The sequence below is a fragment of the Lepidochelys kempii genome, chromosome 26 (genome assembly GCF_965140265.1).
Source record: "Lepidochelys kempii isolate rLepKem1 chromosome 26, rLepKem1.hap2, whole genome shotgun sequence".
In the NCBI taxonomy this organism is placed as follows: Eukaryota; Metazoa; Chordata; order Testudines; family Cheloniidae; genus Lepidochelys; species Lepidochelys kempii.
The window spans coordinates 8,299,462-8,323,316 of record NC_133281.1 but is presented as its reverse complement, the minus strand read 5'-3'; the positions used below and the strand labels follow the sequence as shown (position 1 = coordinate 8,323,316).

Below are 23,855 nucleotides of genomic sequence, written 5' to 3'. Positions count from 1 at the left end.
GCTGACTCATATCCAGCTTCTCGTCCACTGTAATCCCCAGGTCCTTAGCCAGTCGGTCCCCAGCCTGTAGCAGTGCCTGGGATTCTTCCATCCTCAGTGCAGGACTCTGCACTTATCCTTGTTGAACCTCATCCGATTTCTTTTGGCCCAATCCTCCAATTTGTCTAGGTCACTCTGGACCTTATTCCTACCCTCCAGTGTATCTACCTCTCCCCTCAGCTTAGTGTCATCTTCATTTGACTTTTCTCTTCACTCCAAATGCCAACTCATCACACTGAATGCTCATTCCGGTGAATGGCTAGGTCTTGGCAAACGTTGCAAATTCTACTCACTGTAAGAATATCTCTTGAACAAGCATTTTCTGGTTGTGAAATGAAAACCCATGACACTTCAGGACTCTGAGACACTGAGATCTCCTATGAAAAACTGAGTAGCATGATCATTTTAGTAATAATGCCTCCTTTCTCCCATTTTTGGCTGTCTTCTCTAATTGGTTGTCTCTCACTATTTGTTTGTACTGCACCGAGGGCGCCAAGCAGAGTTGGAGCCTCTGGGCACTCGAGAGTATTACAAATAAGAAATACTACCTTTAAAATACCTAGCAGGGATGAATGGGCAAACCTCAGAAGTTCGAGCATTTGTGAACCTCTTGACCTATTTTTGAGGTTTGCGAGGTTTGAAAAAACTCTTCCCGTCTCAGCTCTTTTTCTTCTGTAATTTACTCCCATGGGATTTTTTGTTTTCAAACTAAGACGGCAAATAAGGAGTAACTGTTACTGTCATAAGATGAGGATGGATAATTTTTTCAAACTCATTCCCAAATCAAAACATTTGGGATCTTCTCAACTTTTTTTGCTGTTCGGTTGCACTTTTCTTGCCCGCAGTAAAGGCCAGCAGGTGATTGAGAGCCGTATAAAGCTGTGAGAGCGTGGGGTCTCGGAGTCAGAGCTTCTAATAGTCTCAGCTCTGCAATTGATTTTCTCCTTGCTAACTTGATGAGCACTCAAACCTTGCTTTGCCACACTTCACCAGTCTTTAAAATGAATACTACTCCCCGAAATCCAGATCTTTAGTGACTTCACATGAGTGTTGTGAGACTAAAGGAATTCATGTTTGTAAAATACTTTGGGATCATTTCCATATTAATGTCTAGTATCTATATCATCATTGCTGCTTCCCATAGGTTTGATGAGAAATTCTATTGGTATCATTTATCTCACGATAATGTACACAGATTGGATTCTTTAGGAAAGAGCAATGAGATTTTAAGTGGCATTGAGATACATATAGGGGCAGATTGTCAGCTGGTGTAAATTGGCTGATGACATTAATGGAGCTATGCTGATTTACACCAGTCTGGCCCATAATGGTCCCTGTGCATTTTCAGTGCTGAAGCCTGCAAGGTGTGCTTTGCTTCTTGACCACTGTGCCACACAAACATTGAATCCACTCTCAATTAAGTGCATGGAATGGAAAATCCAGACCAGTTTCGATTTTCATATCATAACCTTTGATAATGCTTCAGACCCTTAGGAAAACACTGTTTTCCCCCCTACCTCATAGGGAATTATTCACAAATAGAGCTGTGCACGTGCATACGCGTACACACACACACACAAATCAACCCCTCCTCGGCTGTATAGATTTCAGCTTCATTGCGTATTCAGTATTCAGGGCAGGTTTGTCAAAGCACTGTGACTAATCCTTTTGTGAAACCACACATGTGACTGAGGCACTGCTCAGAGCTGGGCCTCATTTAAGCAATGATTTGGAGCTCAGTTCTGAGACCACATCAAGGAAAGGGGATGATCCTGAAAACATTTTCATCAAATTTCTACCACATTGGGTCCGAATAAGAGCTGATTTTTTTGGTTTGCTGGCAATTCTGAAAAGCTGGTTGGGGGGGATCCTTTTGGGTGGAACAAAACATTTTTTGGACCCAAAATGAAATGTTTCTTTTCAGTTTTGAGCTTTTTATTCATGTTTCATTTTTTAAATTAAGTTGAAGGGAATTTCTGAACAAAAAGTTGTTTTGAATTGCAAAATCAAAATGTTTCGTTTTGAAAACATTGAGTGAAACGGTTTGATGCGGGGGGAGGAGGGAGGATTTTTGCTTATTTTCTCAAACTGAAACAACTCAGTGAATTCTACATGACTCTGTGAAATGTTTAGTGTGACCTGTCATGGGGTGGTCCCCTTGACAGGCCTTAATCACAGACCCCACCACTTCAGGTCTCCTTCACCACCACCATGTTTGATTGTGTTCTTTCAGCAAGCCTCTGTCTGTAGTGCAATTTATATGTCTTTACAGTCCTCCAGCCAGCAACCCCACTTGCTTCTCGAGAAGGGAACAGAACAAATAGCAGTCAGTCCTGCCTACCTTTGCCTTCCATCAGCATCTCATCTCTCCCCCCAGTACTTCCTTCCTAGCAATTTACATGCTCCCAGCTGCTGGGGTTGCTTCCCCCTCAAATTAGCCCCTCAGCTCTGGCTGTATTCAGTTAACTGATCTTTCATTTAAGTCCCATTTGACCTATACTGGGGAGGATTTGAGTGACGGGTGCTGAGTCAGCTCTTGACTCAGCACACCCTGCTACAGACCCAGATCTTCATTTTTCTGCAGAAAAAAGAGTTTCGTTAAAAATGTCCACCCAGTTCTAGTCAAAATTTCATGAGTTTGCCTACTAGAGAAAAGAAAGATGGTCCAGTGGTTATGGTGCTAGTCAAGAACTGAGAAAAACTGACTATAGATTCCCTTGGACAAGTCACTTAGTCTCTATGTTAATACAATGGGGATAATAGCACTGGGGTGTTGTGAGGAGAGATACATGAAAAGTCACGAGGTGGATGAATAGTACAGGAGTATCACCAGCAGGAGAGTGAATTTGTGTGGGGGGGGTGGAGGGTGAGAAAATCTGGATTTGTGCTGGAAATGGCCCACCTGATGATCACTTTAGATAAGCTATTACCAGCAGGACAGTGGGGTGGGAGGAGGTATTGTTTCATATTCTCTGTGTATATATAAAGTCTGCTGCAGTTTCCACGATATGCATCTGAGGAAGTGAGCTGTAGCTCACGAAAGCTTATGCTCTAATAAATTGGTTAGTCTCTAAGGTGCCACAAGTACTCCTTTTCTTAGTACAGGAGTGGCGGCCAGATTAGTACCTTAGATGGATTGGGCATACTAGTTGTATTGTAAGACTGCCTAGCGGTCATCATTTAAGGATCAAGGACCTGTTGTGCTAGGCACTGTACTGTCATGCAGCAAAAGGATCATCTTTACCCCAAAGAGCTGACAATCCCATTGTGACAAAATGCAACAGGTAGATCAGGCAAACAAATGCGGAGGAAGGGATATGGGAACAGAGAAGCAAAGTATCATACAAGGAGGAGTCACAGCTCCCAACCTGTCTAACCATTGACGATAACTTAAAACGTGATTATAACGATTGGAGGATTGCACCATTGTCTCATCAACAGCATCTTATATAAATAGTATTTAGGTCTAATCTGTCTCTTTTCCATCGAGTACTACTTAATTCCCCAGAGACAATTGCACTTTATCTCACATCTCTCTCTCCCCCTTTCTCTACCTCTACATAATTTTTAGGCAGGTTGTTATGTTTCTTGCCTTGATGTTCAAGTCTTGGGAAGATAATTAAAATAGCCAACAATGTTTTGGCCAGCCAGAATCACATTTTGTACTCTGTCATTCCAACTCAAAAAGGGAAACACCTCATTAGCCCATTGTTTGAGCTTTTTTGTTTCAATGGTCTGACCGACAGATGAAATTTTTCCACATACTGTCGTGAGCGGTTGTCAGTGGTTTCTTGCAGTGCCGTCAGTGAAAGCAATCCAATAATCAGTGATTTGCTATGTTCTGTGGTGTCTGTCAATGCTGGTCCATAAGGCTGTTCCTCCTTTCTCTCTCTTTCCCTGTGCGGCTGTCTAATAGGTGCTCCTTACATGCTGTTATACAGGGAGGGATTTTAATTCCAGGATAATATTGTGCAAGGATCATGCTAATAATAATTCCTTGCACTTCTCTGGCACCTTCCAAAGCACTTTGCAAACGTCAGTGAATTCAGTCTCACAGCACCCCATTATTCCCACTATACATGGAGGCAAAAAGAGTCACGAGTCATGCTCAGCCAGCATGCAAACCAACTGTGCCTCTTATGTTTCCTCCTTCCACTGAAATCCAGGGAACTGTGGGGCACCTGATTGCATAGACTCATAGATATTAAGGTCAGAAGGGACCATTATGATCATCTAGTCTGACCTCCTGCACAACGCAGGCCACAGAATCTCACCCACCCACTCCTGCAATAAACCTCTCACCTGTGTCTGAGCTATTGATGTCCTCAAATCGTGGTTTAAAGACTTCAAGGTGCAGAGAATCCTCCATGTTAATATAAGACCAAGGTGGCTCTGCCACATTGGAATAAACCAATGACACATCTAGCCCAGTATCCTGTCTCAGACTACGGCGACTGGAGTCCATATAAAAGTCCAACTCTTTTCATCCTTCTCCCTGTAGGCATCCAATCTGAAGGCAGCTTTTCACAGATACGCACACGCAGTTTTGTGACTCAGTATTTTTCTATTCTCTTGTTAGTTGATACTGATACAGCACAAAACCGAAAGGCAGATGTTCAATAGGACAAAAGAGCCAGAAGCAAAAGGTCAGCCCTCACAATTTATTATCTAAATACAAGATTCTCATGCTTCACTTTCCTGAACTTCTTCCTAAACCAGACACTATTTCCTGATGCAATTCCCCAACCATTTAGTTAAGCTCCACTCCATCTTCCCCCTCTCCAGGGAAAACCTGGGAAAAGAGGAGGATCATTGCAACGTGGACCAAATGGGGAAAGCAGGCAATAACTGTCTGTCTTTCTTGAGCTATGGTATGTGTGTATATAGGAATATTTGTCAGTCCTTGTTATTTTCTTCATGCTCATTTTATCTGGCAAGCACTGCACGTTTTATATTCCAACAGAGTTGTGTGAGACTCATGGGATTTTTTTCCTCCCCCATGTAATTTCAGGTGATATTTTGCCAATTCATTTTCAGGCAATTATCAACCCCATAAATTCTGTGCATGTGACATTTCTGCCAACTAGGTATCTTTCGCGTTTGAAAAATACACTTTCTGAATTCTCTCACTCCTTTCCCATGCAAAACCCAGTAAATCAGCGCAAAAGACAATTGGGCATCCCATGAGTGCTCTTTGTTTCTGAGCAATACGGCAGCGGCTGGAGATTACGGTAATGGCAGGGGATACTGCCTGCTACAGCAGCTTCTTGACAGTGTGGGGCTGAACATTGCAAGTGGGAGAGGGCGGAGAAGCTGGCCCCGAGCCCCTCTGCCATTGGGACATAGGGCATTACTGTAATTGTGAGTCATCAAAACACAAGGGGAGTTAAAAAGGGAGGAAAGGCTGGTGGAATCTCCGGCCGAGTGCCCCATCCCTGCATGCAGAGAGGAGACTGCAGTGCTGTGCTATGGGCTGTCTATGAATGTCCTTCCCAGATGCTCAGCAACAGGAGCTGTGCAGCCTTCCAGGAGGTGAGTGTGGGTGAAGGGCAGAGGTAGGGCAGAATCTCCCGAGACCTCTAGCATGCAGGCTGAGGGTCGGGTCAGATGTTGGGCTGTTTGGAGCATATATGTATCATACCTCCTTCCTTTCCTGCCTCGCTTACCGTTTTTCTGCCTTCTCCTTTCCTTTACTTGCTGGGAAGTTTTATTCATGCACTTGGGAATGAAGTTTGATCATTTAATTCCCTGTTCCATCATCAGACTTATAATAAATAAAATAATAATAATAATATCAGAAGATGCTTAAAACTATGGGGGTTTCATTTTTCATTTATGTGCTTATTCAAAACCTTCCTTTTTCCTGGAGTAACTCGGGGTCTCATTCCCTCCTGTGGAAAGACAAATGTAAATGTAGCATTGGAAGGAAGGCAAATACCCACCGTGGAAAAAAAAGAGACCCGTGCATCTGAGTTGGGCATCTACAGGTGCTAAAATAAGAATTTTATTTTTATTTCCATCCCTGTAGAAAAATACACACTCCTGGGATTTGCAGATGAGTTGATTTTTGCTGCTGGATTGTTGGGAGTGTGTTTAATCGGACGGGAGAGTTAATTTGCAAGACATAATACAGTGAGCTTGCCCATAAGAATTTACGGAGGTTCTTCTTATCTGGGAACTGAGGTCTGTGTCGCTATTGATGGCCTTTCAAATATCTGATCAGTGCTTGAACAGGAAATCTAGACCATCCCTAGCATTATAAGAGATGATTAGCTGTCACTTATAACTAACCTTCCTGCCCTTTTTGCCTCAAATTCCTATCCTCAGTCTCGCATTTCTATCTTTTTTCCATCTTTATTTGGCTGAGGAGGAATTTGGCCTCCAGATGTTTTGAAATGCTATTCCAGCCAGTAAAACCTCCTTCTTTCTGCAACACCCCATACATTTCACAAGTCACTTTCCCCTGTAGCTTTCTAAAATGTGTGGCTTATCCTAACTAATGAGCAGTTTGATCTGCAAGGGAGTCACTTTGGGAGATTGTGAACTAAATCTGGAATTGAGTCTAGAATCAGTTTCTAGTTCTGATTTCTGTCCCTTTGTATCTTTAATAAATGGTCCCTGTAGGGAAGCTAATAAACAGGGTTGATTGCTTTACCCTCAGGTCAATGGACGGCAGGCTTGTGCTGAATATATAATATTGTTTCTTAGCTGGGGGTGTGGAGAGGTGGTCAGAAAAATTGATCAGGCAACAAAAATTCATATTGGTCTGTGTTGTCTGGAGCAACTTCGGCCAAATAGCAGGGCTTCCACTGGGTGGAAGGGACTGGGATATAAATCTAATATCGTAGCTGATGGGGAAGGTTCACTAAAATAGATTCCCAGGCTCCAGAAAATATTTCTGCTTGGGAAACCACAGCAGCAGGTAGCCATGAGCTGTCTGAATCATGTTGTCCATGTCTCTTTACCTCTCTTAGGCGGGCACCATGTCACGGAAGAGCACAGCATCAAGGTGTCTTTGACAAGGCAAACCTCCCCTTTCCTTCTGAGCCTACAACAAGCTAGTGTTAATCAGCCCAGATCCTGAGCCCAGGGGACCAAGTGACAAGACAACAATTTTCCCAGAGGTTCAGAAACTTTTGATCAACCCATCAAGACTATGAAGCCTGCTACGGATGAGCATCCTTCAGCTGGAAAATCACAGAGCTGACGGAGCATCGTTACCACTGCCGAGGTTTCTACAACTCCAGGTGCGAAATAAAATTTCAACACAGAGAAGGCCAGCGAAAGTGTCACCAACTTCCTTTGAGGAGGAATCCAAATTAAGACACTGGGGATTTTTACATTATTCCCTTCACCTTTGCGAACTGAGTCTTACTGTCTCTAAAAAGCAGGAATGATTTTAGCACTGCAGCTCCATTTCCCCTGAGACAGTTATCCTGGAAAGTAGGAGAAATGTTCTCATTGGTGCCCCTACTTTACACCATACAGCTGAGGCCCCCTCGTCCCAGGAAGAATCCAAAGGAGGCCAGACTTGGAAAGTCTTCAAAACTGGGGCTATGTTGCTAATTGGCTGCCAAAAGCAACCAGAAGAGCAGAAGCTTAGAGAGGATTTTCCAGGATGTTTCTGGATCAGTTACTTATCCTGGTTCTGTGTTTCTAAGGCATTATTATTGTTGTTATTATAATACCTTTTACCAACGGAGCTGGGCAAATGTTGCCTGCAAAACCTTCAAAGAGTTGATCTCAGCACTTTAAGCAGTAGAAAGTTGAGTGGAGCACAAGAGCTGGATGAACTTTATCTGCCAGCGACAATGGTTTTCCTCCCTGGAAATTCCTCTGACTGTTCAAATTGCACCCAGACTGTAGGGATAGTGAACAATTTTAAGGCCATATTATTAGGGGTTATTTTAGGGGGGCTGATTATATTTGGGGTGCTGGGTAATATTCTGGTTATCTTATCAGTAGCCTGCCACAGACACCTTCAGAGTGTGACCCATTACTACATAATCAACCTGGCTGTTGCGGACTTCCTCTTAACTTCCACTGTCCTGCCTTTCTCAGCAATCTTTGAGATTTCGGGCTACTGGGTCTTTGGAAGGATCTTCTGCAACATCTGGGCAGCTGTCGATGTCCTATGCTGTACGGCTTCCATCATGAGCCTATGTATCATCTCTATAGACAGATACATTGGGGTGAGCTACCCACTGAGATATCCAGCTATAGTGACGGAAAAGAGGGGACTCCTAGCTCTGCTAAGCGTCTGGGCTTTGTCTCTGGTGATCTCCATTGGACCTCTCTTTGGCTGGAAGGAGCCAGCTCCAGAAGATGAGACCATCTGTCAAATCACTGAAGAGCCTGGCTATGTACTGTTCTCTGCTTTTGGCTCCTTCTACCTCCCCTTGACCATCATCTTGGTGATGTACTGTAGAGTGTATGTGGTGGCCAAAAGGGAAAGCAAAGGCCTGACTTCTGGCTTGAAAACGGAGAAATCTCATTCTGAAGAGGTGACCCTCCGGATCCATCGCAAAAACACCTCGGTAGGGAGCAGATCTACATCCTGCACAAAGAACAAAACCCACTTCTCAGTGCGTCTCCTGAAGTTCTCCAGGGAAAAGAAAGCAGCCAAGACCCTGGGAATAGTGGTGGGGTGCTTCATATTGTGCTGGCTTCCTTTCTTTATAGTCATGCCTATTGGTAAGTAAAGCAAAACACCTTAACCTTTTATAAGAACTTCCCGGGGTTGGGAGGGGATCTCTTTTTGCCTTGCTGTGGGTTAGAGCTGGTCTGCAAAACTTCGACAGAACCATTTTCCGTTGGAAAACGCAGTTCCCTCAAAATTGAAACACGTCTCAAAATCATGTCAATTTCACCAATAATTTGTTTAGTAAAAACTCATGGGGAAATTTTTTTTCCCACAGTGTTGAAAAATCTCATTTTGCCATTATTGGAATGAAACGGTTTGATTTTTCATTTTGAAAGGACGGTTTGTTTCGATTTTTTATTATACATTTGTAAAAAGTGGCAACTGAAACAAAACACTTTTATTGAGCTGAAATAAAAACTTCAAACTCAATCAGAATTTTCCTTTGCAGAGCATGTCAGGTTTTGTGACAGTTTGGAAGGAAGCCAGTTGTGAATTCCTCCACCAAATGGAATTGTTGTCCTCTGGCCACCTTTACAGACATTATGGGCCAAATCCTTAGCAGGCGTAAAGGACACAAGCACCGTTAACTTCAACACCAACGTTTCTCTTTGCAAAATTACGGCTGGATTTTCAAAGAAGCCCAGGGGCCAGACTTTCAATTGCTCAGTACCCACAATCAGGTCCGGATTTTCCATAGTGCTCCCATTGTGACATTTATGGGCAGATTTTCCAGAGCTAAGCACTCAACAAGCATCTAAAGTGCTGAGATCTGTTGAAAACCTGGCAATTTATTTTGGTGCCTAAATGAGAACTGAGCTTTTGATCATCTGCCCTTTAGGACTTGATCCAAAGCCTGCTGAAACCAGTGAAAAGGCTGCCATTGACTTCAGTGGGTTTTGGATGAGGTCTTTATTGCAAAAGAATTATTTTAGCTTCCCTGGATTTTGTTGCAAAGGTGACCATTTTTTTAAAAAAAAACACAGCGAGTGCAAATATATTTCCCTTTGAAAAGAATGATTAACTCAGCTGTTTGCTATTTGCAAATGATGGAATGACACACAGTTTCAAAATTTGAATGCATCCCTTTAAAAAAAACTTACTCTGCATTTTAACAATGTCTGTGATGTAGCACAAGAGTCTGGGTGTAGGTAATAGCTGGATTAGCAGACCAAATGGAAAACAAGAATAAACCACTCAAATTCTAGTGGGTTATGCTCATGATTATGTTTATTGTGGTTTTTAAATCCAAGGGCCAAGGAGGTGTTGGGAATCAGTATCAGTGTTTCTATTGTTACAGATTTAGCAAACTTCAGCATTGGAAGGTTTGTTTAGAGAAAATTATTTTAATACAGAATTACTTATCCACTGCAATAAAATCCAGGATTCCACATGAATTTCTGGTTTAGATGCCTGCAGAGCTTTATTCCCCTCTATTTTGCGGATACAAGTAAAACACATATGAAAGAAAAACAGGCTATAGTTTATAAACTGCAGTTATTAAATTAGTTCTTGTCCAAACTCGTTAAATCATCCTAACCATCAGCAAACTGATCTCTTTGCAGCAGCGGCCAGTTTATGCCAGAAAAAGCTTAAACAAGAGCTTTGAAATTGTGCCCTTATGGGAAAGCCTTATACAACTTCAGAAGCATGAAACCAATAAAGGATCTATGGCATCTAATGGAAATTTCCCTAAAAACCTGCAGAGTGAAATGGAAAATGATCTCCTTTCTTCGATAGCTGCTTTGTACCATTCTATAGGACTCTAGAATAGGGATAGGTTTCAGAGTAGCAGCCGTGTTAGTCTGTATCTGCAAAAAGAAAAGGAGTACTTGTGGCACCTTAGAGATTAACAAATTTATTTGAGCATAAGCTTTCGTGAACTACAGCTTATGATCAAATAAATCTGTTAGTCTCTAAGGTGCTACAAGTACTCCTTTAGGATAGGGATATAATTCTCAATGAAATGCGAAGGGAAAGTGTTAAAAAAATAACTTAGAAAGGTGACCATTTTCAATTAACTTCTATAGGATTCCAACAGAATATTTCACTAAATCCTTTAGCTGTTGTTGCCTCATGAAAGTCAATGGCTGCAGAATCTATCTAATTCTGTCATCTGAAATGCTGGGCAATACTGGAAAAGTGTCTGAGTAAAGACTTAGTCATTGCATAAGGAAAAACCCTGGGAGGGACTGGCTCTTTCTGCTCTGAGTGTCATTCTGTTGGAATGTTTGTTGCCAAGATGTCCCAAACATACCCAAAAAGGGTTTGAGAGCACATTACACGCACTTTGGTAAAAAAAAATCCTCAAATGTGGCTGCCCACCCAGAGCTGCTGCTGCTGTTGATCCATTTGGTTTAGGTTGAAGAAAACGTCCTTATTCAACACTGGACTTTGAATCTTTGATCCCTTATAAGGAAAGTTTGCTAAGGTTAGTTTCCCTATCTTCACATGGTTTCTCTGTTATTTTAGAATCATTTTTCCAAAAATCTGTTTGCCCTTTTTGTTAAAGGAAAAAAGAGTGCTAAACAGAAATGCAGCACGAAGACACGTATATTATGCAAAACCACTGGTACGTCTCGATCCAGGCTGTTTTCCTATCTATTTTGTATCACAGACCCATAATGCTTCGCTTTTTTATACAGGGCTTCTCATCCATAGATTACAAAGCGCTTTGCAAGCATCATTATCCCCATTTTGCAGATGGGAAAACTCTGGCCCAGTGAGAGAAAGTGACTTGCTCAAGGTCACAAAGGTGGTTAGTGGCAGAGCAAGCGAAGCACCCAGGGGCCAGATTTCAGACGTGTTGAGCATTAACGATGCTAGTTGAAGTTAAGGGGAGCTGCGGGGTCTCAACAGTGCTGACTAGAAAACAAGAATTCCATTACATGAAAAGTTTTGAAGTTCCACAGTTAGTCTGTACAGCACCTAACACCACGGAGTCATGGTTCATGACTGGGCTCCTGGGCATTACTGCAATACAAATAATTATAATAAAAACATTTCCCAACCCATTCTATTTGAAACCTTTGACGCATTATGCAAACATATACAAATCAGAATAATCCTCCAAATACCCGTTGGAGGGATGTGGAAGTAACCATCAGCGTAAGCCCATATCAGTGATGTTGTGAAGTTTGTGAGAAAATAAATGCAATGCTGATTCCTTTAGCAGGATACGCAGATTTAAAATATTGAACATCCAAAAGAAAGAGAGCCAACAACAGACCCTTGACACCTATTGCAATCTTGCCCTTTTATGGAATAAAACAACTCCATGAAGAACTGCTAAACAATGTTAATGGAGGGGTCTGTTCCCATGTAGATAGCTCAGTGCAAACTGGGGTCCACAGGTCTATCATCATAGGCAAAGGCAAGGTATAGTCAGGAGAGCACAGCAAGTCTCTGGACGTAAGGAGAGCATGTCTGGGAAAGCCTAGTGGTGCTAGATTCTCTGGCCGCTGTGTAAAGTGCATGTCAGCCCGGTTCAGACAGACCAGGTAGGGTGCAAAGCCATCAGAACAGGGGGTAAAGCAAAGCTGAGTCAGCAATCAGAACAAGATCATAAGGAAGGCATCCAGCAGCCTGCACGACGTGTTGTTCAGTGACTGATCAATGATGGGCAAAGAGATTCAAGGGAGAAACTTTCTTCTCTCTGTGTTAGTAACCAATGTGTCCATAACAACCGTGTCTGTATCAGTGACCTGTGCCTGGACTGGAAGAGGGACACTCGCAGGACCAGTGTAGACATTCCACTTGCATGCCTGCTCTCAGGGTGTACGCAGGAATTCAAACATACCCAGGCTTTACGTTGGGGGAGCATGTTCTTGTGAGCTACAGGTAGATCATTTCATCAGCCACAAGTTGCCATATGTGCCCTCTCAAATACCTTCGGCAGAGAGAGCCCTCCAAAGTCGTTCAAGACCAGCCTCTGAATGGAGAGTGCTAGACAATCTAGGTGAAATTAACACATATAGGTGACAATCAGGAGGGGTTGGTTTAAAATCTGGGTAGGTAATGCCCTCCCAACCTTTTCTAAGGATCTTCCACTGCATGGGCACTCTTTCATTTTTGGCAGAGCTTTTAGGAGCCTTATCCCCAGGATAGATAGCTGTGGAATAGGTATTAAGCCCATTTTACCCCCTTCTGGCTTGGTTGAGATGCTGTTTAGTAGAGCTAGGGTGACCAGATGTCCTGATTTTATAGGGACAGTCCCGATTTTTGGGTCTTTTTCTTATTTAGGCTCCTATTAACCCCACACACACACACGCACACACACACCCTGTCCCAATTGTTCACACTTGCTGTCTGGTCACCCTAAGTAGAGCTGGCTGGAGAACAACAATTCTGTTTTGTGACAGCTTCAGAGCTTTTGGAAGAAACTTTGGATGCATTACACATTGGAACTAAAAAAAAAAATCCCCTTTTGAACGTTTTGGTCAAAGGGGATAGTGTCAAACGCTGTTTATTTTCTATGCAAAAAGGTCTGGTTTTTTAATCCCCTTGCGCTCTCTGTCTCTGTCTCTCAAATTGACCAGAGAGTCCATCCTGGACCTTGCCAGCAAAAAGCTCATCAAAATCAATATGTCTCCACAAAACATTTTCACTTTGATGAAAACAGCAGGTCTGGAAAACAAAATTATCAAAAATATTCCAGCCAGCTCTACTGTTAAGGTTTGCACACCCCCTTCCCGGACAACTCTCAGCTTTTCCCTGAATGTATGTGCCCAGTGCACGGCAGCAGAATTGTTTCCCTTTCCATGGTTGCTTAGTCCAGGCCAGGACTAAAGGAGACCCAAATAGAGATTGTCTCTCAGCAGCACAAACTAAATTTAACCTGGAACCAGGAAGAACCACAAGGTACTTTGTGTCCAGCAGGAACCTCTACAAATAGTTTCTATTATTAATACACCTAAATGTCCTGTCTCTTGTCTGCCACAAGGGAAACTAGAGTTTGATGGTGCAAATGCCCTTTATAGGATATTTGCACCCTCTTTTGAACTGCTTAAGTCCTTGGACAAACCCTTGACCCACTGCAGGAATTGATCCATTTTGGAGAAATTCTGCCTGGCTTCACCTATGCTCCCCAGTGAACGTCACTGCACAGGAGTGACTGAGGACCAGCCTTTGGGCCCTAACGTTTATGGTGTCCACATTTGGTTGTGAAGGATGGAAGAACAATGTCCATGTAAGTGCAGCCGTGATCCTAATACATGAATTGTGAGTCTGTAGTGGGTCTTCATGGGCCACTTCTTTCTCATGGGCCAGATTGAATCTGGGCTGCGATGGCATAAGTGGGGGGAGAACCAGGATCAAAGAACCTTCCTCCATGTTTCACTCCTGTGGAGAGGCCAACAAGGACTGCTTTGAGGCTGCTAGCATTGGCTACCCTGTGAACTCACCCAGTGAGCCAAGGCAGGCATGGAAATCCAACTTGCACCCTGTGGTGGGGCTGCAGCTCCCAGCATGTGCTGTCCTGGAGCTCACAGAAGAATGTGAGCTGAGTCAATCAGAATTCCCAGCTCCTGCTGCACTTCCCCCACAATGCAAGCTGGGGCTTAAAGCTTGCAGTCCAGCATTATGGGGGGTGGAGGGGGAAAGCAGGTAGGGATATGAGGTGCGAGGGGGGCAATGACTGCCTTTAGAATGGCTTGCTTTTTTCCCTCTTAGAAACTCTGCAGTATTTTCACTCTCTGCCTTTCCACTGACATGGACTGGAGGCTGCTCCTGATTAGAAATTACCAGGAGACCAGCGACCTCTCCAAGTACAGTTGATTCTTTCACAGGAGGTGGCTAGGAAGAAGCTTTTCACTGCCCAGGCTGGGGGTGTGCTCTCACATGCCGTCTCTCAGTGCAAAGTTTCCCACTGACCTCCCTCCCCTGGACAGCAGGCTCTTGGCCTGATGGCCTCTCTAATCCCAGCCGTTCTCTCCCTTCCCCTGTGGTTAGTCACTTACATTGCACCTGCCAGTGTCGGGTTAGCTTCCCCATGTTGTTTACCTCCATTACAATCCTGCTGGGTGCTGATAACAGCTATAAATGCTTTTAATACCCGCCCTCCACACCATGGCTGGTCTGTGATTGACCAGTTGATGATGTAGCTACATTCTGGCATTCTGTTCAAATGGAGGTGATGAGTGCAGGTTGTGTATCAATTAGCCAGGGATTATGGAATGTGCATTGATTTACATAAACAAAAATGCAGTGCCTAATTAAGGAAGGACGGTCTGGTGGCTACAACACAGGACGGGGAGTCTGGAGATCTGGATTCTCTTCCCAGTTCCGCGGTAGCCTTCTTTTCACAAATCTGGGCCAATTTCTTAACATCCGTGTGTCTCAATTTCCCTGTCTGTAAAAAGGAGATCATAATTCCCTGCGTTGCAGAAGCTTCAAGTTTTATTCAGCTACTTTGAGCTCCCTGGATAGAAAGTACTATAGAAGTGTAAAGTAGCACTGATCATTTCTGCTCTTAAATATTTGAAAATATTTGATATTGGTCTCTTCAATCTGTTAGCCAAAGGTCTAACGTGAGCCTTTGGGTGGAAGCTGAAGCAAGACAAATTCAGACTGGAAATAAGGCATACATTTTTTAACAGTGAGGATAATTAACCACTGGAACACCAAGGGCCCTGGTGGATTCTCATTATGGGAAAGGTTTAAAATCAAGATGGGATGATTTTCTAAAAAATCAGCTCCAGGAATTGTTTTGGGGAAAGTTCTCTGGCCTGCGTTACGCAGGAGCTCAACCTAGATGATCACAGTGGTCCCTTCCAGCCTTAAACTCTATGAGCAATAGCTAATGTAGCTCTGTTCTGGAGTTAGGATTAACAATTCTAGATCACAATAGGTGAATTTCATTCCTCCAGAGCTTGGTTCAGATGACCACATACAAACCTGGATGCTTATCAAAACTGAAGTTGTACAGCTGAGCCAGAAACCTCAGAAGAACAGGTGTCCTGGCAGACTCTGCAACGTATCTGCATCTGCTTCTGAATGGGCATGCCATCGGAACGGCCTGCCTCAATGCAGGCTCCTCCTCCTGTTTGTCTCTGCCAGAAACTGCAAGGGAAATGTAGGAATATCTCCAAATTTGAGAGCTTGAGTTAGGTTCTCGAAACGGAGGAAGGTTTGATATGTTCACAACTGTGGTGGAACCAGTCTGGAGATGATGCAGAGCAGGAGATCACACTATGGTATGTCAAAACTTACTGCAGGGCTGGAGAATGCTGGAGGTGGTAATTCATAGCAGTCTCTAGGAGCCTCCTTCTGGTGGGAGCTATTGAGAGATATCTCAGGCTCTCCTCAGGCAAAGCGATAACACAGGACCTTTCGGGAAGGGGGTCACAGTAGGCTCCTTAGGTACAGACTAAGTTGAGATCCTTGGGAACCAGCTCCACAGAAGCAGAGCAGCACAACTGATTGCTGGACACCTACTGTGGAAGACTGGACTGTATTTACTGGGACATAACTGTTGCCTCAAGGAACTGGAGAACAACACGGGACCATCCAGTCGGCTGAGGATGGATATGATCATGGGGACAGGGCACTACACTGGAAGGAAATTGCCCTAGGAGAGCACTAATCCTTCCTTGTTCTTAGGACACAGCGAGCAGAGCAGAGGATATCCGAGGGGGTATTTGTGTTTGTCAAATAGTAGTAAATGAATCTTGGGAACTGGCACAAATACTTTGGAGGGAACCATCAGTTGCTGCCTACATGCCTCTCGGCAGCAGGATTCTAATTACTGTTTTGTTGTTGTCGTGTCCGAAGCCCAAGAGAACAACAGCTTGCAAATGTCACCAGCGCTAAACCAAAAAACTTCAGCTGCATCCTTCTGGAGCATGAGAAGCCAAGTGCTCTCTGTGCTGTTGATGGGATGTCACAAGTAGCCACAGGGAGGAGTGTAGTGACAGCCACAAAGCCTGAGGTGGCTATGGATTTGTGGGTGGTCGTATTTTTCTTTTGGGTTTGCTTTGGCTGAATATAACGCGTCGTGTCCTTCAAAGCTGCAGATTAGGGCCTTTGCAGGCTTCCCCCCTCCCTCTGGCCATTTCACAGAGAGGCCAATGGACTTGCAGAATGGAATTCCCAAAGGCCATGCCGAAAACAACTCGTCCCATCTGTGCTACAGGAGAGAAATCCGCCCGTGGCTTGATATTTCTCTTTAAACAGGAATATCGGAAGATTTGACCTGGGTCTGTCTCGTGGGAGAATCCTGTCCCTTGGGAGCAATTTTTGGCGAGCCTAAACATTTGAAAATCAGTTAATTCAGTCACCCATCCCTTACCTTTCACCCCACTGACTTACTCTACTCCATTACCGCTCACGCTCTGTAATGGTGGCCACTGAAGGATTGTGCTGTGTCTCGTAGCTCACGAAAGCTTATGCTCAAATAAATTGGTTAGTCTCTAAAGTGCCACAAGTCCTCCTTTTCTTTTTGCGAACACAGACTAACACGGCTGTTACTCTGAAACCTGTCATAGATAAAACCATAAATGCTCTTGCTGGAAGGTTGCAACATAACACGACTTTATTCCTTAGAATTCAGAACAATAACACACAACTGCAGAGACGCACAAGGCCGGCTGCTCCCTAAGGCAGGGTTCACCACACCTGTGTCTCTTTCCAGGCTGACTAGTGTCTGCTGGCATGTTTTGCTACAGAGCCCCGTCCCCAGCAAGTAGGACCAGGAATGTCCACCCTCTCTCTTAGTTGGCTATTCCAACATAGTCCTCAGTAGACCCACATGGATCACATGACTGGGGGTAGGAAGCTAGTCTGGTTTCTTGCCAGTGCCCCTACTGCCTTGCTGTTTACACCACACCTCTGCCATTAGTCCTGCGTCCTACCCACCGAGTACATCTGGGCACTGGTGACCTGATGGGTGGAGCCTGGAAGTACGATTTTTCAATAATGCAAACAGCCAAAGGCATTGGGAGCAATTGAAACAGGATGTTTAGGCACCTAAAGCGAGTGTTATGACTTCAATCACCCTGATATCTGCTGGGAGAGCAATACAGCGGTGCACAGACAATCCAAGACGTTTTTGGAAAAGGTAGGGGACAATTTCCTGGTGCAAGTGCTGGAGGAACCAACTAGAGGCAGAGCTCTTCTTGACCTGCTGCTCACAAACCAGGAAGAATTAGTAGGGGAAGCTAAAGTGGATGGGAACCTGGGAGGCAGTGACCATGAGATGGTCGAGTTCAGGATACTGACACAGGGAAGAAAGGAGAGCAGCAGAATACGGACCCTGGACTTCAGAAAAGCAGACTTTGACTCCCCCAGGGAACTGATGGGCAGGATCTCCTGGGAGAATAACATGAGGGGGAAAGGAGTCCAGGAGAGTATTTTAAAGAATCCTTATTGAGGTTACAGGGACAAACTATCCCGATGTGTAGAAAGAATAGTAAATATGGCAGGCGACCAGCTTGGCTTAACAGTGAAATCCTTGATGATCTTGAACACAAAAAAGAAGCTGACAAGAAGTGGAAGATTGGACAAATGGCCAGGGAAGAGTATAAAAATATTGCTCAGGGATGCAGGAGTGAAATCAGGAGGGCCAAATCACACCTGGAGTTGCAGCTAGCAAGAGATGTTCAGAGTAACATGAAGGGTTTCTTCAGGTATGTTAGGAACAAGAAGAAAGTCAAGGAAAGGGTGGGCCCCTTCCTGAATGATGGAGGCAACCTAGTGACAGAGGATGTGGAAAAAGCTAATGTACTCAATGCTTTTTTTGCCTCTGTCTTCACGAACAAGGTCAGCTCCCAGACTACTGCACTGGGCAGCACAGCACGGGGAGGAGGTGACCAGTTCTCTGTGGAGAAAGAAGTGGTTCGGGACGATTTAGAAAAGCTGGACGAGCACAAGTCCATGGGGCTGGATGCGCTGCATCCGAGAGTGCTAAAGGAGTTGGCGGATGTGATTGCAGAGCCATTGGCCATTTTCTTTGAAAACTCATGGCAGTCCGGGGAAGTCCCGGACGACTGGAAAAAGGCTAATGTAGTGCCCATCTTTAAAAAAGGAAAGGAGGAGGATCCTGGGAACTACAGGCCAGTCAGCCTCACCTCAGTCCCTGGAAAAATCATGGAGCAGGTCCTCAAGGAATCAATTCTGAAGCACTTAGAGGAGAGGAAAGTGATCAGGAACAGTTAGCATGGATTCTCCAAGGGCAAGTCATGCCTGACTAATCTAATTGCCTTCTATGACGAGATAACTGGCTCTGTGGATGAGGGGAAAGCGGTGGACGCGTTGTTCCTTGACTTTAGCAAAGCTTTTGACACGGTCTCCCACAGTATTCTTGCCAGCAAGTTAAAGAAGTATGGGCTGGATGAATGGACTATAAGGTGGATAGAAAGTTGGCTAGATTGTCGGGCTCAACGGGTAGTGATCAATGGCTCCGTGTCTAGTTGGCAGCTGGTATCAAGTTGAGTGCCCCAAGGGTCGGTCCTCGGGCCGGTTTTGTTCAATATCTTCATAAATGATCTGGAGGATGGTGTGGATTGCACCCTCAGCAAGTTTGCAGATGACACTAAACTGGGAGGAGAGGTAGATACGCTGGAGGATAGGGATAGGATACAGAGGGCCCTAGACAAATTGGAGGATTGGGCCAAAAGAAATCTGATGAGGTTCAACAAGGACAAGTGCAGAGTCCTGCACTTAGGACGGAAGAACTCCATGCACCGCTACAGACTAGGGACCAAATGGCTCGGCAGCAGTTCTTCAGAAAAAGACCTAGGGGTTACAGTGGACGAGAAGCTGGATATGAGCCAACAGCATGCCCTTGTTGCCAAAAAGACCAATGGCATTTTGGGATGTATAAGTAGGGGCATTGCCAGCAGATCGAGGGACGGGATCGTTCCCTTCTATTCGACATTGGTGAGGCCTCATCTGGAGTACTGTGTCCAGTTTTGGGCCTCACACTGCAAGAAGGATGTGGAAAAATTGGAAAACGTCCAGCGGAGGGCAACAAAAATGATTAGGGGACTGGAACACATCACTTATTAGGAGAGGCTGAGGGAACTGGGATTGTTTAGTCTGCGGAAAAGAAGAATGAGGGGGGATTTGATAGCTGCTTTCAACTACCTGAAAGGGGGTTCCAAAGAGGATGGATCTAGACTGTTCTCAGTGGTAGCTGATGACAGAACAAGGAGTAATGGTCTCAAGTTGCAGTGGTTTGGTCTCAAGTTGCAGGGGGAGGTTTAGGTTGCATATTAGGAAAAACTTTTTCACTAGGAGGGTGGCGAAACACTACCTAGGGAGGTGGTAGAATCGCCTTCCTTAGATATTTTTAAGGTCAGGCTTGACAAAGCCCTGGCTGGGATAATTTAGTTGGGGATTGGTCCTGCTTTGAGCAGGGGGTTGGACTAGATGACCTCCTGAGGTCCCTTCCAACCCTGATATTCTATGATTCTATGACTTTGCACAAAGGGAAACACCAAGAGGCATGAAGCTGTCAATTCATCCACCTTGCATGGCATAACCAGCAAGTCAATGGTAGTTGCCATGCCATAAGAGATTAATGGGCCCAGCTAATCTGTGATCTCTCGCCAACACTGGTCAATGCTAGCTGCTCCATAAGAAGGCATAAATCCAAAATCTAATTTTTCAAGAGGCCTTTATTTTATGATCATGATACTTTGCACTGGTCACAGAATCCCAAAGCCCTCTGAATGAAAGGACCCGCCGAGTCCTTTTGTGAGGTAAGGGTGGTTGTTCCCACTTTGCAGATGGGGAAACTGAGGCACAGAGCAGTGACATGACTAGAACAACTTTTCACAGTGAGTCAGCAGTAGAACCAGGGACAGAATGCAACAGTCCAGACTCCCAGTCTCCTGAGAACACTGCCTTCCCATGTACTCATGGACAGAAATAACAAGTGGGAAAACTTGAACGCTGAGATTTTTCCACATTTTTTCACTTCAGGTGCTGTGAAATCCTGGGGTGATTTAGGAATGGATCTAAATAGCAAACCTCTCATTCTCCTCATGAAATCACGGCAAGAAAATCAGTGACAATGAAGAAGGGAATAAAGAACAGAAACAACCATATATTTTAATTGGGGCAGTGTAGCACTGGACTGGGAGTCAAAAGACTTGTATTCTATTTCTGGCTCTTCCACTAACCCCCTTAGTCATGCCACGGCCCACTCTGTGCCTCGGTTTTTCCATCTGTAAAAGGGGGATAATGATACTGACCTCCTTAGTAAAGTGCTTTGAGGTCTATGAATGAAAAGCACTCTATAAGAGCTGGATATTATTGTTAACAATAATAACTTAATATATGTGCTAAACTAAATATTAGGTATGGAACATCCAAAATCCTTGCATGAGGGTTCTATCCCATCTACCTGGGTGGTGGAATGGTCTGGAAACTTTTCCTGAATTATTCTTTTGTCTCATGTAATTTCAATGTCCTCACATTTTGCTTTGCCACAAAGTGGTGTCTAAAGGGTTGGGTTTTTTTTTTCCACATCAGATATGTACAAAATTTCCAACCTGAGACCTTTTTGAATGTTGCAGTTTGGAATTGGGCCTGATGGTGCTGACATTTTTTGGCAACACCAATATTTTTGAGCTCATCACAAAATGCAAGAATTTCTGTACCCCAAATAATTTCACTTGTGTTGCATATCTATCTGTCTGTTGCACTTGTCACCTCCCACCACCATGGTATCTGAGCACCTCACAAGAGCCTGTGTGGTAAGGAAGTGCTCTTATCCCTATTTCACAGAGGGGGAATTAAGACACTGAACAAGGAAGGGCCAGACTTTCAAAGGAATTTAGGCACCTAACTCCCATTGATTTTAATTGGAATTAGTTGCTTAAATACCTCTAACGTGCTAGCCCTAAGTGACTTGACTAAGGTCACACAAGAAGTCTTTGGCAAGGCAGGGATTTGAACCCACGTTTCCTATGTCCCAGACGAGCATCTTAGCTACATGGCACGGATCAGCATTAAAAGCCATCGTAGTTATTGCTAGTTTAACTGACAGCATGGGACAAATATAAGTGCAGCAGTGAAGAAAACATGATGGCTTGAGATTAGAAGTTAATGTGAACCTTTATTCTCATTTCACGTCCCTCGGCGCCACATCCTTGGAGTTTCCCGAGGAGTGAAACTCGACTGACACTGCTGTGTTTTGTTTGAGTGGGAGTCACCCAAGTTCACTTGAACAGGGCTCAAGCTCAATCAATATATTGCCTCCAATTCTGAGTAAGACCAGCCACAGTACATTTTACCTGCTTTGAGGTTTCATTATGAGCACGTTTCACCCAGCTCTGGCGATCACTCTATTCCCATAGGAAAAGGCTGTTTCCCTTTTTTGAAATTTACGATGGTTGTCAGGAGAACGTGCGTGTCGTATAATAAGAATCTAAACCCAACATAGAAAACCATGACTGCCAAAGCTTGCGGGAAGTCATAAAATGACTAGCAGCGGTGACATCGGTGTGCTTGGTTTATATTTTATTCCTATTCTACAAAATACCATAGGAGCCTCTTCTTTTTCTGAAATATACCATATCACATCAGGAGAGCCTTCCGCTTTATAAGCACTATCAATTTAATGCCAGATTCTATGACCCTTTTTCATGGTGAGTAGTATCTTAAGTATCTGATATCGCTGTTTAGATGGGAATCTCCTCAGGGCAGGGACTGTCGCTCAGTATGGTGATGTTTGTACAATGATCCTATCTCACTTGTGGCCTCTCAGTGTTATGGTCATATCATTAATAATGGTTCCGAACTGAGTTATAAACTGAGATTCCGGATTAAATTAAATTCTGGTGGAATTATGCAAAGAGCTCAGGTAGAAGGATTGGTGGCTGATATAATAATTAATAATTGCCCAGGACTGTGCTCGGAATTTGACCAAGACAATAAAGACCCATGATGTGAGCCTGGCTGTGCAGAGCTGACAATCGAGGGTCAGATGTGACTCAACGGAGTGGAATAAAGGAGACACAAGGACTGAGTATAGGACTGGGTGGCTAGTTATTTATGTGCATGCACCTCTTAATTGCATCGTTTTTCTTTGCAGTAGGATAGCCCTAGTATAAAGTGGTCATCCAGGAGCTAACTGGGTTAATCAGAGTGTTATGTGCTGGAGCCACCCATCCCTTACTGAATGTTTAGTTAGTAGCTGACTCTGGGGTGGCGTGTAAAAGCAACCAGAGAATGACATGGGACTTTCTCCTCTGCTCCCTGTTTACACCAGGGAGGGAGTGAAATATTTTGCCCCTTTTCATGCAACAGCCCCCTCTCTCCTGTATATCCTGCCATCTGCTCTGACCAACAACTAACCTGGTGGAACCAGGGGTCCCCCCGCTCCATGCCCTCTCCGCCCCTTCTGGCTTGCCAGTTACTCCCTGCTCTGCAAGTAGCCTATGCTCTCCCCCAGCCTAGCAGATGTCACAATCTAAGCAGGGCTGTGCAGAGAAGAAAGGAGGAGACCTTCCTCCCCCCTTGATCCCCTGCACAGCGGAATAAAGGCTAAGACTATCCAGCCCTAAATGGTGTCCATGTCGGAAAATACTAAATGTGGGCCCCAGAGACAGCATTCGGATCGAGACTCCTTCTGTTAACATCTCAGCATGTTCCGTAATGACAGAGAAGCACTGCAGCAAAGCAGGGTGGCAGCCGGTCAGTGAGAGGGAGCACATTTGTATGCAACAAGATCTGGAAGGTACATGTGCATGAGTGTGGAGCCGTTGAATATAAAGAAAATAAAACCAAGAAGAACAGCAGCTGGAATATCTCTTTGGAGTGTTTCTTCAACACAAGGGGAATCTGCCATACACATGGATTGCAAAGTCCTTGTTAGTTTTGGGATGAAATCCTGGCCACATTGAACACAAGGGCAAAAGTCCCCCAAGTCATATTCCAGCCAGTTTGACCTAAAAATGAAAGAAGAGATTTTTAAACAACGTTTGCCTTTTACACGGTAGTGACTTATGCTCTGCATGTATGGCTTTCCTGGCTGATTTACCTGTCAAATGGGAAGATTTCCCTCCCAATAAAAATGTTCTTGTCTTCTACAGGGATGATTTCAAGTCACCACTTTTATGCCCCTAGAGTACGTGAGCGAGGAGGAATGGCATTTTCCACTCAAAAAGATGTCAGAGTGCTTTTTATGCATCATGCATCAAGAGGTGGGAATGGGTGATCCACAAAAGTT

At 44.3% G+C, this 23,855-nt stretch overlaps 1 protein-coding gene across 1 annotated transcript in view; it reads left to right on the top strand.

Moving 5' to 3' along the window:
• The first annotated feature begins 7,834 nt into the window (after positions 1–7,834).
• ADRA1A (adrenoceptor alpha 1A) overlaps positions 7,835–23,855 on the top strand; it is a 31,149-nt gene continuing 15,128 nt past the window's right edge. The window contains exon 1 of the mRNA XM_073324998.1: positions 7,835–8,733. Coding sequence (XP_073181099.1) covers positions 7,851–8,733 — 883 coding nt within the window. The 5' untranslated portion in view covers positions 7,835–7,850. The remainder of the gene's footprint in view (positions 8,734–23,855) is intronic.